This window comes from Ursus arctos, unplaced genomic scaffold, assembly GCF_023065955.2.
Source record: "Ursus arctos isolate Adak ecotype North America unplaced genomic scaffold, UrsArc2.0 scaffold_6, whole genome shotgun sequence".
Taxonomy (NCBI): domain Eukaryota; kingdom Metazoa; phylum Chordata; class Mammalia; order Carnivora; family Ursidae; genus Ursus; species Ursus arctos.
The window spans coordinates 86,279,921-86,296,130 of record NW_026623078.1 but is presented as its reverse complement, the minus strand read 5'-3'; the positions used below and the strand labels follow the sequence as shown (position 1 = coordinate 86,296,130).

Sequence of the window (16,210 nt, the reverse complement as noted above, 5' to 3'; positions counted from 1 at the left end):
TCGCTGCTGCTGCCTGAAAGGCGGGGGGGAGGCGGAAAACGGGGGTTCACTTGGCTGTAGGGAAGCTGAGAGCCCGCTGGAATGGAGGGCAGTTCCGGTCACCTAGAAGCCCCGTAGACGAAAGCCAAACTTTCCCCTTCCCCGAGCCTCTGCCCCCCTCGCGGGCAGTCAGCCCGGTGCCGCGCAAGGGGCGGGGCCCGGTCGTTTCCGGCGCGCGCAGGCGCGGACGTCGGGCGATTGTCGATTGGGGGAGAGGCGTGCTCGGACGCAGACCTTGGGGATCGAGCGCAGATTGCAGGGGGGAGGGGCGAGCCGTGCGTGCGCAAGCGCAGACGTGAAGGAGCGTCGAGCGATCGATCCGGAGCGCCGCAGCACGGCGCCGTCTGCCCTACCCGCCAAGCCGGCTCAGGTACCCCGGAACGGTGGGGGGCGGGGCGGGGGGTGCCGAGAAAGGGCCGGTGGAGCCGAATGGGGAAGGGCGACGCCGGGTTAGGGCGCCTCCGCGTTCCTCGTCTGGGGGTACTCTCCGGCGTCCGGGTCCCGAGCCGCGCGCCCGCATACCCCGCATCCGCGCAGGCCGGGCTCCCGGGTGTGCCGCGCTCGGGGCGCCTCCTTGCTCGCTTGGACCCGGTAGCAGCCCAAGCGGCATCTACACCATCAAACGTGGGCATTGTCGAGAAACTCGCTTTTCGGGTCGGCGTCCGGCTTGTGACATGTAGCCAGGGGACACTGGTTTTCGCGACCGAGTGGAATCCCCCGTAGAACCCGCGCCTCCGCTCTTTTCAGGCCAGTCCTCCCGGAAGGCCCGGAAAGGTGGCCGAACAGTCTCCCTGCCACCGCCCGGTGGGCTCTTGGCCCTGCATCTGCCTTCCCAGACAACATTCCTCCCTCGGAGACGTGTCTCAGCTTGGACCACACTGCCCTTTCCCAGCCTCTGTTCCCTGGGTGCCCTAGGCCTCCAGCCTGCACTGCTTTGTCTCCTCGTCCCCCTGTTAATCGTCCAGTGTGTGACCCGCCCAGCCCGTGTCATGGCTCAGCCCTGCTAGCCTGGGCCTCTCCTCTGACTTCAGCTGCCTCAGCACAGCTCTCCAACCCCACACATCAGCACCAGCGCCCACTTTCCTGCAGGCCTGTCCTTCTTCCCTCTCCTCCAGCTCAGGTCACCTTACTGTCACTGGGCCAGACACAGGGGTATTGTTCTTGATTCCTTTTTAATTAACATCCCGTTTCAGATACTTCAGTGGGTCTGGTGGTTTCACGTCCAAAGCATGTCTGGAACTGTCTCCACCCAGTGTGTCAGCTTCCTGAGCGGGCAAGACCCTCCCGGGGGCCTCCTGCCTTCAGTTTTTTCTCAGCCCACTGTGCTGCTGGGAGCCTCGGGAGCTTGGCTTTCGGCCCTCCATAGCTTCTGCTGTGTTAGTATAAGCCTCCTGCTCCCTCTCCTGACCTGTGAGGGCTGTGCACTTTGATCCGGTCTCTCCATCTTCGTTCAGGAAGCCCCCTCCCCCATTTGTCTGTTCCTCTACCTGCGTTTCTCTTAAAGGCCTTGAGTTATGTGTGCTTTTCTCTCTGCCCAAATGCTCTTGCCCAGGTCTTCTGATAGCCGCCACCTCCTCATCTTTCTCCTGGCTCACAGCAGACTTCAGGGAACCCTGACCCCTTACTGCCACTGCTCTGCTCTCCTGAGATGCCCCTTGGCACCCACTTCCTCCTGACAGTCTCTAGGGTGGAGCTGGTGTTCCCACCACAGCACACAGCACTCTGTGTGTTCACTCTGACATAGGCCAGCCAGCTCTGAGGACCCAGAGGGGGTTCTGCAAGAGGGTCCGTGCCTTCACGCAGGATAGAAAATCAAACATGAACCAGGAGAAAGTGAGAGCAGAGTTTGTCGAATTGTGTAAGTGATAACGTATAGCAGATGGGGCATCTGGAACACTCAGAAAAGGAAGAAGAGTGAGTCCTTCGCTTGGGGTCTGGGGTTTTTATTGAGGATGCTGGTCTGGTGTACATGTCCTCTCGGGTATCCCGGAACTGGTCAGAACAAAGACAAGTGTCCAGGTATCATCCATAAATCAATTATCCCTGGAATCAGGGGGTCTTGGCATCAAAATGTCTAGAGTCAGTGGTCTGAAATATGCACAGGAGAGCCTCACCCAGTCACTCCTCAGATGTTCTCTACTGTGCTGGAAGACTCCAAAGAAATCATTAACGCCTTGACCTTTATAATGAGGACATGCGTTATTGTAAGGCATGTGCAAGGTGGGGGTGAAGATCCCAGCAAGAGTAGATCAGGAAAAGGAGCAAAAAATCAGTTCTTCATGGAATTCTTCAGTTTCCCTATCTCAAGTATTTCTCATCTGACAGTGCTGAGGGCAGGGAGACTCTTTGTGAGGCCCTGGAGTGTTAGGAGTCACCTTTGAGTTGGCGCTGGCTCTACTCCTTAGGTCTTTGCTGTGGCCACCTGAGCCTGCAGGATGTTTCATGGGATCCCAGCCACTCCGGGCATGGGAGGTGAGTGTGGCCCAAGGTGGGCCCAGGGACCCAAAGGGCCAAGCTTTCAGCCCCTGCTGCAGAGGCTAGGAGTTGTGGGGAGGTCTGTAAGTGTCTCCCTCATGCAGCCTCAGTGGGCAGCTCGGGTCTGGTGCAGTTCATCACCAGGGGCCCAGAGAGGACCTCCAGGTGGGGCCAGCTGGGCACAGAGATGACAACTTCAATGTGGTTGGGACCTCGGGGGGTCCTGGGCATCCTGGAGTCAAGCCAGGGGAAAGGTCGCAAAGCATGTGACAAATGTCATTTGTGCCCTGTCACTGTACCATAAGCAAGGTGTGGTCACCCTGCTATAGAGTGAGGTAGCTGAGGAGCAGCAGTGGAATGGTGGGGGTGGGGGGCAGGGGGCCGGGGGGGGCAGGCCTGGCATGTGGTCTTCCGGCCTCAGAGGCTTGTCTTCTGCTCAGGCCCCCCTGCCCACAAATTGATGGGGTGCTGAAATTAGAATCCCATCCTCCAGCTCCCTCTGGGCTCTTTGGGACATTTCACAGGGTGAGGCCTTGGGTGGGCTGCTGAAATGGGGCTGGGGCCAGGGCCGGTGGACAAGCCCCCTGGGGTCTCTGTTGTGGCCAGCCTGCTAGCTCTCTGCTCTGTTGCAGCCCCTGGAAACAAGCCGGAGCTCTATGAGGTGAGTGGCGGATGCCTACCTGGCCAGCATTGGCCAATAGCAAACCCTGTGTGAACCCCGCCAAGACCCTGGAGCCACCCCAGTCCTGCTGGCTGACACACTGCCCCCTCTGTCCAACAGGAGGTGAAGCTGTACAAGAATGCCCGGGAGCGGGAGAAGTGAGTCCAGCCCCAGCACCCGCGCCGCGCCCACCAGCCCTCCCCCCACCCCTAAACCTCCCCCACACTGAGGTCAGGAGGACATGGGGTGAGGCTCCCAAGGAGCCCCTGCCAGGCAGGTCAAGTACAGCCTCACCCAGGACAGTGGGCACTGTGGGCTGTGGAGGCCTTGGCAGCTATGGCCTGATGGACACACTACCTTCAGGTATGACAACATGGCGGAGCTGTTTGCGGTTGTGAAGACGATGCAGGCTCTGGAGAAGGCATACATCAAGGACTGCGTCACCCCCAACGAGTGAGCGCTCTGTCCTCGCACCAGTCACAAGCACCAATTCTTGGAGGCTTGTTTCTGCCCTCCAGGGCCCGGGCGCTCAGTAGGAAGCAAGAGCAGGGGATTCATATGGTTCAACAACTTTAGCGTGGCAGCCGTATTTTGGCCACCCCCCTCCCTTCTGCTTATTCTCTCCCAGGCTCTCTTATCTAGACCCCTAGGGAAGCCTCAGCCTTCCGTGGCCCATCTCTGATCTGCCACTCAGCCCTCTAGGAGAGCTGCCCTGTGTCTGGGTGGGCCAAGGGAGAGCAGGATTTGTGGGCAGGGCCAGCCAGGTGCTGAGGGCAGCAGCGTGGCCCTCTCCCTAGGTACACTGCAGCTTGTTCCCGGCTCCTGGTCCAGTACAAAGCCGCCTTCCGGCAGGTTCAGGGTGCAGAAATCAGCTCCATTGATGAATTCTGCCGCAAGTTCCGTGTGAGTGAGGAGGCTGAGGGAGCAGGAGGAGGGAGGCGTGGGTGCTGTTGTGAAGGGGCCAGGCCTGTGAGGCCCAGTACCCATGGTATCTCCGCCCCCTCAGCTGGACTGCCCACTGGCCATGGAGAGGATTAAGGAGGACCGGCCTATCACCATTAAGGACGACAAGGGCAACCTGAACCGCTGCATTGCCGATGTGGTCTCGGTGCGCCCCAAGGATGGTGACACAGGGGGTGTCAGGAGGGTCCACGCTGCCTGCTGTGGCCAAACGAGTGCACAGAAGCCTGGGGCTCCCAGAGCTGCACAGCACTCAGACCCATCGGGCAGGGGTCTCTGTAGCTGGGAACGAAAGGGGTGGGCAGGCCTTTCTCCCTGGGCAGCATCCGGGAGAGACCCTTGTGGGATGGGGTCGACACAGCCAGAGGCTCCCATGCACCCACAGCCCCGGGAGGCATAGCCAAAGCAGGGTCATGAACAGCAGCAGCCTCCTTGTGGGCCAGGTGGCATGTGGAGGACCTCACAGCCTGTGGGAACAGGGATGCAGCAGGGACCCAAGTGACCAGACCGCCAAGGACGGAGACTGAGGAGGGAGACTGGGTTCTTGAGGCCAGAGAGGGGTCAGGTGGGGGTGGACCTGGGCCTCGGCCTGCAGAGGAACCAGGCTTGTGGCTTGCGAGGGTCCCCCACCCTGGGCCCCTGGGCTGGATCTGTGGCACCTGACACCCACACTTGTCCCCAGCTCTTCATCACAGTGATGGACAAACTGCGCCTGGAGATCCGTGCCATGGATGAGGTATGGCTCCTGGTGGGCCAGAGGGATGGAGGGCTGGCTCAGAGGTGGGAGCAGCAGTAGGGGAGGGAGGGTTCCGGGCGTTGGAAGCCCAGCATCCTGTCCACAGATCCAGCCTGACCTGCGGGAGCTGATGGAGACGATGCACCGCATGAGTCACCTGCCCCCTGACTTCGAGGGCCGCCAGACCGTCAGCCAGTGGTGAGTGTCCCTGCCCTGACCCTTCTGTCCCCGGTCAAGGACCTGGAAGGCCCTCCCCTGCACACACCTGAGCGCTGTGCTCCCGCAGGCTGCAGACCCTGAGCGGCATGTCGGCCTCCGATGAGCTGGATGACTCCCAGGTGCGCCAGATGCTCTTTGACCTGGAGTCGGCCTACAACGCCTTCAACCGCTTCCTGCACGCCTGAGGCCTCCCGGGGCCGCGTGCTTGGGGAGGAGGGCTCTCAGGTGGGCCCAGTAGAGGGCTGCAGGTGTGCTACATGCCTGACCCCCCCCCCCCGACGGTCTGCCTGTGTTTAGCTGTCCATTGCAGCTCCTTCTGTGTGTCTGTCCGTGGTGTCTCAACCCTGGAGCCCCCTCCCCGCCCTCTCCGCAATAAAGACACTTCTGACCTCCCTGCTGGCTGTGGGCTGCTCTCCCCCAGCTAGGCCTGCCCTGCCTGTTTGTCTTCCCTCGGCCTCGGGTGGGATCTGGCCTCACCAGAGCACCCGGGCCCTGAACACGCAGCCCATTCATCAGGGAAGGGTCTGAGCACCAGTGTAGGACGGCAGCCTCCCCGGTGGGCACTGCCTGCTGCAAGTGGCAGAGAGGCTAGCCTTCACTTGGGCCAGGTAAGGCTTGAGTCTGACCACAGAGGAAGCTGCCCATCACACCTGCCTCGCCGCCCTTCATCTGAGAACTCCAGGCACTTGGGGCCCCAGCTGGCTAGAGACGGAAGCGCTGTGCTGCCCCACCTCCCTCTCCCTGCCCTGGGGGACACCACAGGCCAGCACAGGGTCTTGTCCTACTGGGTCATGGGGGCCCCAGTAGATAACAGATGGGGGAGGCACTTTGTCCTGCCCACAGAAAAGGGTGCCCCTCTCAGGAGCAAGGCCGGGCTGGTGGATACCCCAGGAGCCCTTGGGCTGGTCCTGCCCAGGGCCTGGTGGGGGAAGCAGCAGTCTGCAGGTGAGGCCAAAGCTAGTTCATTTACTAGCATTTGCCGCACCTGCGGTGGGGCCAGGTGCTCTCAGCTCTGCAGGCAAACCCCACCCGCAGGTCACATCGGTCCATGTCCTCAGGCGCAGACAACGACAAACCACAAGACCAAGGCTCCAGATTCCAAGATGCATTGTTTCCCATCTTAGCAACCACGGCATGGGATGAGGGACCTGCTGGAGCTCAGTCACAGCACTCCTTTCCCTGTAGCGTTTCTAGATGTCTGTGGCATTGAAATCAGGCATGGGGTATTTCAGATGGTGGTAAGGCTGGAGGCTGCCTGTGGGGAGGGGCCGTTTCACACAGGGTTGTCAAGGACAGCAGAGCAGGCAAGGAAGAGAGGAGTAGGGAGGCCAGGTGAGGCCTTGGGATTGTCCCTGGAGCCCTGGATGCCAGCAGGCACCTCAGAGCAGAGGCATGCATGTCCCTTCGGTCTTACTAGGGAAAGACAGCAGACACAGGTGACTGGTGGGGGCGTGGGGCAAGATCAGCGGCAGGGCAAAGGGGGGCCCTGGGGTTCTGGGTGTGGACTGTGCTGTGTGTTGCCCCACGGTGTTTGCCCCTGGGCTGAATGCACTGGGCAGCAAATACCCCGGCCTAGCCCCAGAAAGGCCAGAACAGCCGGCTGGAGGAGGTGTGGACGCCTGCAGGGAACTGGCTCTGAGGGAGCGGCCAGAGTTGTTCACATAGGCTGGGTTGTGCCAGATGGTCAAGGGGAGTCGTCATGCCGGTGGCTGGACATCCGAGGCAGGAGTTCTGAAGCAAAGACGAAGGCTTGGCATCTCCAGGGCAAGAAACTGCCGTCACAGGTTCCAGGAATTGTATCCAAGAGGCCCAAGAACGGCACCATTACACTTGCAGGTCGGGAATAGAAAAACCAGCAGAGGAGCAAAAGAAGGGGTGGGTAAGGCTCAGGAAACCCAGAGAGGCCCGAGGCAAGTGGGTCCAGGGCAGGCTGAGATGAGGAAGAGCTCCACAGAGTGTGGCCTGTGGAGCTCTTGGGGACCTTGACAAGATTGGAGGCAAGGAAGGGGGGCTTCCAGAGAGCCTGGAAGAGACGGCCAGTACCAGAGACCCCAAATCCTGCTGTCAACGGCAACTGAAGGAGCAGGGAGGGTTGTTTTGGTCCTTTTTTTTTTAAATTATAATAAAATGTAATGTAAAATTTGCCATTTTAAACACCTTTTTGGGGCGCCTGGGTGGCTCAGCGCGTTAAGCATCTGCCTTTGGCTCCGGTCATGATCTTGGGGTCCTGGGATTGAGCCCCACTTTGGGCTCCCTGCTCGGTAGACAGCCTGGTTTGCCCTCTCCCTCTGCCCCTTCCCCTGCTTGTGCTCTCTCTCTCCGTCAAATAAATAATAAAATCTTTAAAAAAAATAAACATTTTTTTTAAACTTTTTTAAACTTTAAAAAAAGATATAAACATCTTTCTTGAAGATTTTAAGTAACCTCTACACCTCACATGGAACTTGAACTCGCAACCCTGAGATCAAGAGTCACAGTCTGTACCATCGGAGCTGGCCGGGCGCCCCAGCTGTTTCAGCCACGTTAAAGCTCGGTGGCGTTAAGTACATGAACAATGCCACACAGCCACCACCACGTCCACTCCAGGGCTCTTTCCATCCCCCCAAACAGAACTGTCCCTAGTAAACACTACCCCCCCCCCCCCGCCCCTGGCAACTACCACCCTACTTTCCATCCTACCTACTAGGTTTTGATTAGGTGCCTCATACAAGTGGAATCATACAGAATTTGTCTTTTTGTGGTTGGTGTATTTCTCGATGTTGTGCGTGTGTCAAAATTTCCTTCCCTTTTTTTTTAAGTGCCGTGCCCAACATGGAGCTTGAATTCGTGACCCTGAGATCAAGAGTTACAGGCTCTGCCGGATGAGCCAGCCAGGTGCCCAGAAATTTCCTGCCTTTTTAAGGCTGGATAACATCCCATTGTATGCACAGACCACACTTTGTTCATCCACTCATCCTTCGGTGAACACTTGGGGTGTCGTGTCGCAGAGGTGAATAATGCTGCTGTGGACGAGGGTGTGTCTGGAGACAGGAGTGACTGCAGAGTGCTTGTTGGATGATGGGATGAAGCAGGAGGGGCCTGGGACACAAGAGAGGGTGCAGCAACAGGGAGGGGGCAGTCAGATGTGTAGGGGAGCTGGGGACCTGCTCTCCGGCTGCTCTGGGCTGGGAAGCAAGGCATCTGCTGGGAGAGGTCAGGGGACAGGAAGCAAAGGAATGTGGGCCAGCCCGGAGGTTACTGAGGTCAAAGGGACTGCCGAGGGGAGTGCAAGCCACCTGCCAGGCCCTCAAGGGGTCAGGCAGTTCTGCGACTTGGCCCAGGGACCTAGGAAGGCTCAGATCTTTGCCCAGAAGCTAATAGGTTGGGCAGCGGGTGGCCTGAGGCAGCAGCCAGGTCCCAGAGTCCCGCTCCAGCCAGCCTAGTGGTCCGGGTGCAGTGCGGTAGGAAAGAGGCCAGTGGGCCTAGAACTGGCCTGAATCTCTCCAGCTTCCCTCCTTGTTGACTCAGAGCTCCAAGAATCCTCTAAATCCCTGGCAGGCTGTTCCTATCTCCTCTTCTGGTCCAGCTCCCTCTTAGGACCCAGGGACAGCAGACTGCCGGGCAGTCCGGCTGTGGCGCCGTCTAGCACGTGTGCGGGTGTGGTGACCTCAGACCCAGGACACTGCTCAGCATGATGCCCTGCCCTGGGCACCAAGGACTCCGGGGACAGAGTCCTCAGGTCTAGGCTCCCAGTGGCCCTGGAGCTTCTCTCCCACCCAGCCACACCTCATAGGGCTCAGGGTGGGGACGCCCACACACTCCCTCCAGGAGAGGCCGGTCCCTCCCCCGCAGCACTGCCAACTAAGCAGAGATAAGCCCTGGGGTCCAAAGGCCAGAGAGGGAGCCAACAGGGAGGGGCAGGTGCAGAGCTGGGAGTCACAGCCCTCCCTCAAGCTCTTGGGCCTCAACCTTGGGCTCCTGCCCCACTTCCTCCTACCCAGATAATGAGAGACCTTGCCCAGTGGCCACAAGCAGAGGGCCCAGGTTCCCCATCTGTCCTGTGGGGCTTTGTCCATTTCCTCAGGAATCTTCCCTGGAGGTTTTGGGAAGGGGAGTGTGACTCAGGAAGCACCTTATCAGCTTCCTCAGAATCCAGCCCCCAACGCGGGACAACACAGCCCGCCTGGGAGGAGAGGGCCCCCTCCCCACCCCCAACTGGGGCCTCAAAGGCTAGGGGTGGGGTGCAGATGTCTACGCTGCCTGAGCCAAGGAAGCCAAGCAGGGAAGGGGCTGGGAGGGGTGGGACAGGGGTGTGTTCAGGGCCTACGAGGCGAAACGCTGGGGACGGGGCCTTGTGGCGCTAGAGTGGTATCCCTGCACCCCTGCCCCAGGCCCCCTTGTTAGCAGCAGCCCTAGAGAGAGGGTCCCCCCTCGGGAGTGGAGGCGGCGGCCCGCCCCAGCATCTCTAGGGAGCCACAGACGAGCTCGCGGATGCCCAAGGGGCCCTGCAGGAGAAGGGGCCCAGTCCTCCACCCCACAGGCAGCGGCTCCAGCCCCGGGGAGGATCTGCTGCTGGAATGGTTAACCTGAGGTGCCGCAGGCAGCCAATCACAGAGCCCTGCGGGAAATACCTGGGAGAGGTCCTCTGCATGCGGGCGGGTCAGAGCCCAGCCCCAGTCTGGCCCTAGGCTGCCTGCACGGCCTCCCCAGAGCACAGAGTGCGTGCGGTGGGGGGGCTCAGCATGCCGGTCCTGGTCCGACTCAAGCTGGGGCTGCTGCTGGCCTTGCTGCTGGTGGCCGCGATGGCAGCTCAGCCTCCCCGTCTGCTGACCCTGCTGTCCTCGGGCGAGGGTGCTCTGGACCGGGTGGCGCTGGGCAGCCTGTTAAATACACTGGCGGACCGTGTGCACTGCGCCAACGGGCCGTGTGGAAAGGTAACTGCCCCACCCGATGGGTCCCCCAGCCCAGGCCCGCTCCACCCCAGGGCTGGAAGCAAAGGGCTCTGGGCAAACTCCAGGAGGCGGGTCAAGGTGAGGCTGGGTGGCCAGGCATCCAGGCCCTACTTGTAGGCCTGAGCCCACTCTCCTCTGATTTGAGTTCAGACAGGCCTGCACTGCCAGGGTCGGAGGCTGTGCTGGGTACAGACAGCTCCAGGATCTCAGGGCAGCCTCCCCCGTCAGCCCCCAGGCCATCAGATTGGCAGTGGTTCCAGTAAGAAGCCGCCCGGGGATGGAGGGACCACGGGCCCGAGCCTTCTGTGTGTGCATGTGCACGCGTGTAATGGGGGGTGGTTGGCGGCGATGGGAGCGTGTAAAAGAGTGATGATGCAGGGGTGGGTGAGAGAGGGGGAGGGCGGGACTGGTGTGTGTGGACCCCGCAGGGAAGTGGGCAGCTTCCTGACTGTAGGCACCTGACCCCTGCCCACAGTGCCTGTCTGTGGATGATGCCCTGGCCCTGGGCAGGCCCGAGAAGCCAGGGCTCCCTGGGGGGCCAGTCCTAGAGCGCAGACACATCGCCCGCCTCAGTGCTGCTGCTGCCCTCTACCTCAGTGACCCCGAGGGCACATGCACAGATGTCCGGGCTGGCCGCTGGGCCACTCGCGCCGACCATCTCTTGGCCCTGTTGGAGGGCCCCAAGGCCCTGACCCCAGGCCTGAGCAGGCTGCTGCAAAGGATTCAGGCCCAGGCTGCTGGCGGGCCCGCTGCAGAGGAGGTGAGGGCCGGGTAGGCTGGCCAGAAGGAGTAGGTGGGAAGGGTCTAAAGGGATCGGCGGGAAGGGTCTAAAGGGATCGGCAGGAAAGGGAGACCACTTAGCGGGCTGGGCCTGGCTGCAGTGGGCAGGACATCCCTTGAAGCCTCCCAGGATACCTTGGGGAGTCTGGGGATGGACTTGGGAAGCAGGACTAGGCTGAGGGATCACGAATGGATGTCCGTCACCACTCAGGGCAGGGACTTGGGGAGCCCCGGGGGGGGTGGGGTTCATCAAACAGGGGCTGAGAAGAAACCTGGGCCACAGGGAGGGGTCAGCCCAGTGCGGGTCTTAAAGCTGACAGGTATACAGGTGGTGGTGTTCTGAGAAGGCTGGTCTGGGGCTAGTTTAGGGCAGATCTTGGGGTCGGTGGCACTCAGGGGACACGAGGGGTGATGGCAGAGCTAGAGGCCAGGAAGGCCACACTGCCGGCACGGCTGAGCCCTGGCTCCTCCCCCAGGCCTGTGTGGACCTGCCTCAGCTGCTGGAGGAGACAGAAGGGGCAGGAGCTCCCAGCAGCCCTGGCCCCGTACTGGCCGCCCTGTTGGACCATGTCAGCAGTGGGTCCTGTTTCAGTGCCCTGCCGACCCCCCAGTACTTTGTAGACTTTGTGTTCCGGCAGCACAGCGGCGAGACTCCCAACATCACACTGGCTGGTGAGGCCTCGCTTGGGTCAGAGAGTGGGCAGTGCCCTGAGTCCCCAGCCTCCATGTCCCTGGGGAAGGCAGGCCTGGAGCCCCTAAAGACTTTGTGATTCTGTCGTCCCTGTCAGAGCTGGAGGCCTTGATGCAGCGCCTGGGGGTAGGCAGAGTGGCTGAGATGCACAGTGACCACGGTCATCTGAGAGACGGGGCCAACCGCCAGGGCCCTGTGCCCCTTGCGACTCCTAACAGCAGCTCCAGCCTGTGGGACACAGTGAGCAGCCCCTGCACCATAGTCCTGGGGAGAGGTGGGGTCCCATGGATCTGCTCAGGTCCCTGACCCCCTGTGCTGCCACCCCCCAGGTATGCCTGAGTGCCAGCGAAGTAATGGCCGTGTATGGGCTGTCTGAGCAGGCCGGGGTGACTCCAGAGTCGTGGGTCCAACTGAGCCCTGCTCTGCTCCAGCAGCAACTGAGTGGGGCCTGCAGCCCCCAGCCCAGTCCTCCCACCCAGGACCAGCTCAGCCAGGCGGAGAGTGAGTGCCTGCCTCCCCAGTAGTGCCTGCCTGGCCGTGCCCATGGGTGCTGGTGGCACAGAGGTGGGACCTCACAGGGAGGAGAGAGTGGCCACTGGGCCAGGGCAGGGGTGGGGAAGGCTGGACCAGGGCTGGCAAGGGAAAGTGGCATGGGAGTAGAGGGGTCGCAGGGAAATGGGGGGCCCAGGTGGGAAGGGGTGGGGCTTTAAGGGTTAGCATAAGCAGAGGTCTGGCCCAAACCTGGCCACCTGCGTCCCTGGTGAGCCTCTGCTCACTCCTGGATCCCACCTGGACACCCACCCCTGGGAAGCAGGGGTAGGGGACTGAGGTTGAAAGAGAGGCACTCATCTCAGCTCACCACTGGCTTCCTCCCCAGGGTACCTGTACGGCTCCCTAGCCACGGGACTCATCTGCCTCTCTGCGATTTTCGGCCTCCTGCTTCTGAGCTGTGCCAGCTGCAGCGCTGCCTCCCACTATATCATCCAGACCTTCCTGAGCATGGCCGTGGGCGCGCTCACGGGCGATGCCGTCCTACACTTGACACCCAAAGTCAGCCTCCCCAGCCAGGAACTCCCCTGCCCAGTCCTTCCACGCCCATCCTCCTGGAGCCCTTCCTGTCCCCCTAACCTCTCTTCCTGGCCCCAGGGGGAGGGGGGATGAAAGGGTGGGGGGAGGCCTTACGGCACCCTTCTCAGCCCCCTTCTCCCCCCAGGTGCTGGGGCTGCACACCCACAGCGGGGAGGGCCTTGGCCCACAGACCACCTGGCGCCTCGTGGCCATGTTGGGTGGCCTCTACATCTTCTTCCTGTTTGAGAACCTCTTTAATCTCTTGCTGCCCCTGGACCCAGAGGTCAGGTGGGGGCTGGATGTGGTGCATGGATGGGACAGAGGCCTGGAGGCGTGGCAGGCCTTGAGCCATTGTCCCCACAGGACTCCAAGGATGGGCCCTGCAGCCACAGCCACGGCGGCCACAGCCACGGAGTGTCCCTGCAGCTGGCGCCTAGTGAGCTCCGGCTGCCTAAGCCGCCCCACGAAAGCTCACGCACGGACCTGGTGAGCTTCCGCTCCCCGCCCCAAGGACCCCTTCCTGCCCACCGCTCCCACCCCAGGGCTTTTGTCCCTGGCCTCTGATGCTGGTCAGGGGACCCAGCCCCTCCTCGCCCCTCCTCAGCTCCCTGCCCAGGGGCTCATCCACGTGGACCCCCCCTCCAGGTGGCGGAGGAGAGCCCGGAGCTGCTGAGCTCGGAGCCCCGGAGACTGAGCCCAGGTGAGCCTTGAGGGAGGCCCCAGACGATTAGGGGCCACGGGTTAGGTGCGGAACACAAGCGCGGGCCGGGGGCCGGGGGGCGCCGAGGTGGGGGACAAGACCGGGCCGACCCTCGTCCACCGCGCCCGCAGAACTGAGGCTGCTGCCATACGTGATCACGCTGGGCGACGCCCTGCACAACTTCGCCGACGGGCTGGCCGTGGGCGCCGCCTTCGCGTCCTCCTGGAAGACCGGGCTGGCCACCTCGCTGGCCGTGTTCTGCCACGAGGTGCCTCACGAGCTGGGTGAGCGGCGCGGGCCGGGGCCCGACGCAGGGACTGCCGGGACGGGGGCGGGGCCTGTCTGGGCGTGGGCGGGGCGCTCGGCCTGACCCCGCCCCACCCGCCCCAGGGGATTTCGCCGCGCTGCTGCACGCGGGGCTGTCGGTGCGCCGGGCGTTGCTGCTGAACTTGGCTTCCGCGCTGACGGCCTTCGCCGGCCTCTACGTGGCGCTCGCTGTCGACGTCGGCGAGGACAGCGAGGCCTGGATCCTGGCGGTGGCCACCGGCCTCTTCCTCTACGTGGCGCTCTGCGACATGGTCAGGGCGGAGGGCAGGGCTCGGCTGCCCTGGGGGTGGGCTGAGCAGGGCCTCTGAGCGGGCTACTGACCCAGTGCCTACCTCTTCCTCAGCTCCCGGCCATGCTGCACGTGCGGGACCAGCGGCCATGGCTCCTCTTCCTGCTGCACAACATGGGCCTGCTGGGCGGCTGGACCGTCCTGCTGCTGCTGTCGCTGTATGAGGACAACATCACGCTCTGATGCCCCCCCCCCCCCCCCCCCCCCCGTCCCGCTCTCAGGCCCTGGCCGCTGGCTGCTGGCCCTGGGCTGTCTCAGCCCCTTGCACCCGCCAGCCAGTGTGGAACCTGTGCCTGGGAACCCAGAGAGCCCCAGGCCTCTGAGAGTCTCCCTCCTGCATGCCCCAGCATCCTGCTTCAATAAAGACATTCTTGTCCTTGGAGCCCAGCTGTGCTCTTGCTGTCAGGGAACTGTCTCCCACCAAGAAAGGCAGAGAGGTGGGGCATACCTCTCCCTCCTCCTGGGGCTCCGATGAGGAGCGGGGCGCTGTTAAGGAACCTCCAGGCAGCCAGCTCCAGTTCCTCTGCACGGTGGCTTCCCTGCCCAGGGAGTGGAGTCAGACATTGGGCAGGTCTGCAGGTAGCAGGTGGGACCTGGTCTCCAGTCAGGAATCTGACTTGTTTGCTCATCACAGAAAGACCAAAACAGCCAGCAGTGCTCACACAGATGATGGTTTATTACTCTCTCGTGAAAAATAGGCCTGCAGCTAGTCAGACCAGAGTGTGGCAGCCCATGGTCCATGGGGCCTGGGCCTCTTCTGACTCTGCTCCACTGTCCTTGCCAGAAGTGGTCATCCTGAGTCCGCTTGTAGTCTCCTGGGGCTGTCATACAACCCACCACAAACTGGGTACCTTAAAGCGACAAAAATTAATTTTCTCACAGTTCTAGAGGCAGAAGTCTGAAATCAAGATGTCAGTAAGCTGTGTTCCTTCTCAGCTCTGTAGGAAGAATTTGTCACATGAGATTTCACTGGCTTCTGGTGGGCCCAACTGTTCCGTGTCCTGTAGCAGAATAAATCCAGTGTCTTCCTCTGGTCTTATGACCTTCTCTCACGTGTTTCTTCTCTTGAGGACACCAGTCCTAGTGGATTACCAGCTCACCCTACTCCAGTATGCCCTCATCTTAACTAATTCCATCTGTAATGATCCTATTTCCAAATAAAAGTCACATTCTGAGGTACTGGGGGTTAGGTTTCCAACATATCTTTTTTGGGGCCACAATTCAATGCATAACACACTTCATGGTCCAAAATGGCTGCCGGAGCTCCAGCCATTAAATGCACTCTCCAGGGAGCAGAAAGGAGGTTGGAGGAAAGAGCAAAAAGAGGAAGGGGTCCAGGGGATATCAGATTCAGTCTGTCATTTACCCAATACACAGACACGAAAATGGGAGGATGGAAGTCAGTCCCATGTTATGCTCTATGGGTCCACTTGTACTGGAGGGAGGTGGGTGCTGCATGCCAGTAATCTGTGGCAAATTGGGCAAGAAGGGCCATATCTGAGAGCTCCCTGTCCTGACACAGGTAGACAGCTGCTCCAGCCACTCCAAGAAGTAGCGATTCTCCAAGAAGCTTCACCAGCTCCACAAGAGAGAGGTATGAGAATTACCACCTCCCTCCTAAAGCTGGTCTATAATACTGAACACATAAAGATGGCCTCCTGGCACAGAAGGAAGGTGCTGCCCCAGGGGAACATGAAGAGCATGGCCTGGACTGTAGTGTCCACTAGCCGCAGGGCCCAAGCTTCAGGATATGAGGGAGAACACTGGCTTTTGGGGGGCAAGGAAGAGGAGGAGAGTCAGAAGAGGCCCAGGCCTTTCTGGGGGAGAAGCTGAAAGCCTGAGTTGCCAGGGCATGTACCGGCACTCCCCAACCTCCTCCCCCCAGCTTTGGACTATCTTCCTGCCCATCACTGTCCCTCCCCAGCAACTTCAAGCCCCCACCTCTGCTGACAGGCTCCCACCTTCATCTCGCATTGAGAGAGTAGACCCACCAGGCAGGTTCACCTCTGTGTTCCCCCTGCTGACCTTGCAACCTCCTCTCCCACCATCCTATCCACTGCTGTGCTCCCCAGGACTGTGCTCCTTCAGTATCTCCAGCCCGCTCTGCACCGACCACCTCTGTCCCACAGATGAGCTCATGTTCATTTGTTAGAGTTTTTGCCACGTGCCAAGCTCCAGTCCAAGAGTTCTGTAGGTACTGATTTTTTCAATCACCACAGACGCCCTATGATGCCCACACCATGACTGTACCCATCTGACAAGAGACGCCAAGAGTTAGTGTCCTGACTGGGACCCCCACTCTGTCCCTGCTGTCTCCTCCAGCACGTTCTCATA

At 61.0% G+C, this 16,210-nt stretch overlaps 2 protein-coding genes and 1 long non-coding RNA gene across 4 annotated transcripts; 2 read left to right on the top strand and 1 right to left on the bottom strand.

Moving 5' to 3' along the window:
- The first annotated feature begins 304 nt into the window (after positions 1-304).
- VPS28 (VPS28 subunit of ESCRT-I) lies at positions 305-7,446 on the top strand. Of its 2 annotated transcripts, none has more exons than XM_026488889.3 (10): positions 305-409; positions 2,445-2,511; positions 3,147-3,175; positions 3,296-3,333; positions 3,539-3,628; positions 3,973-4,078; positions 4,182-4,283; positions 4,818-4,871; positions 4,978-5,069; positions 5,158-7,446. In XM_026488889.3, exons 2-10 carry the CDS (start codon positions 2,475-2,477, stop codon positions 5,273-5,275), a joined length of 666 nt encoding a protein of 221 aa, XP_026344674.1. In that variant the 5' UTR covers positions 305-409; positions 2,445-2,474; the 3' UTR covers positions 5,276-7,446. The 2 variants fall into 2 exon arrangements, with proteins under 2 accessions (XP_026344674.1, XP_057163876.1); XM_057307893.1 differs by having other exon boundaries at positions 357-409; positions 2,365-2,511.
- Positions 6,181-9,939, bottom strand: LOC130542906 (uncharacterized). The gene is made up of 2 exons (XR_008957782.1): positions 9,701-9,939; positions 6,181-6,919 (listed from the first exon to the last, which is right to left on the bottom strand). It is a non-coding gene; the product is annotated as an uncharacterized LOC130542906 (long non-coding RNA).
- SLC39A4 (solute carrier family 39 member 4) lies at positions 9,674-14,258 on the top strand. Its single transcript, XM_026488888.4, has 12 exons — positions 9,674-10,003; positions 10,497-10,781; positions 11,278-11,473; positions 11,590-11,732; positions 11,822-11,993; positions 12,370-12,542; positions 12,706-12,843; positions 12,924-13,046; positions 13,206-13,260; positions 13,392-13,544; positions 13,651-13,838; positions 13,931-14,258. The coding sequence occupies exons 1-12, from the start codon at positions 9,812-9,814 to the stop codon at positions 14,057-14,059; spliced, it is 1,947 nt and encodes a 648-aa protein (XP_026344673.1). The 5' UTR covers positions 9,674-9,811; the 3' UTR covers positions 14,060-14,258.
- The last annotated feature ends 1,952 nt before the right edge of the window (positions 14,259-16,210 follow it).

Coding starts and splice junctions, on each gene's coding strand:
- VPS28 (XM_026488889.3), top strand. CDS start 2,475: ATGTTTCATGGGATCCCAGCCACTCCGGGCATGGGAG. Junction 3,176..3,295: donor ACAAGCCGGAGCTCTATGAG/GTGAGTGGCGGA, acceptor TCTGTCCAACAG/GAGGTGAAGCTGTACAAGAA. Junction 4,079..4,181: donor AATTCTGCCGCAAGTTCCGT/GTGAGTGAGGAG, acceptor CCGCCCCCTCAG/CTGGACTGCCCACTGGCCAT.
- SLC39A4 (XM_026488888.4), top strand. CDS start 9,812: ATGCCGGTCCTGGTCCGACTCAAGCTGGGGCTGCTGCTGGCCTTGCTG. Junction 13,047..13,205: donor AAAGCTCACGCACGGACCTG/GTGAGCTTCCGC, acceptor CCCCCCCTCCAG/GTGGCGGAGGAGAGCCCGGA. Junction 13,545..13,650: donor CGAGGTGCCTCACGAGCTGG/GTGAGCGGCGCG, acceptor CACCCGCCCCAG/GGGATTTCGCCGCGCTGCTG.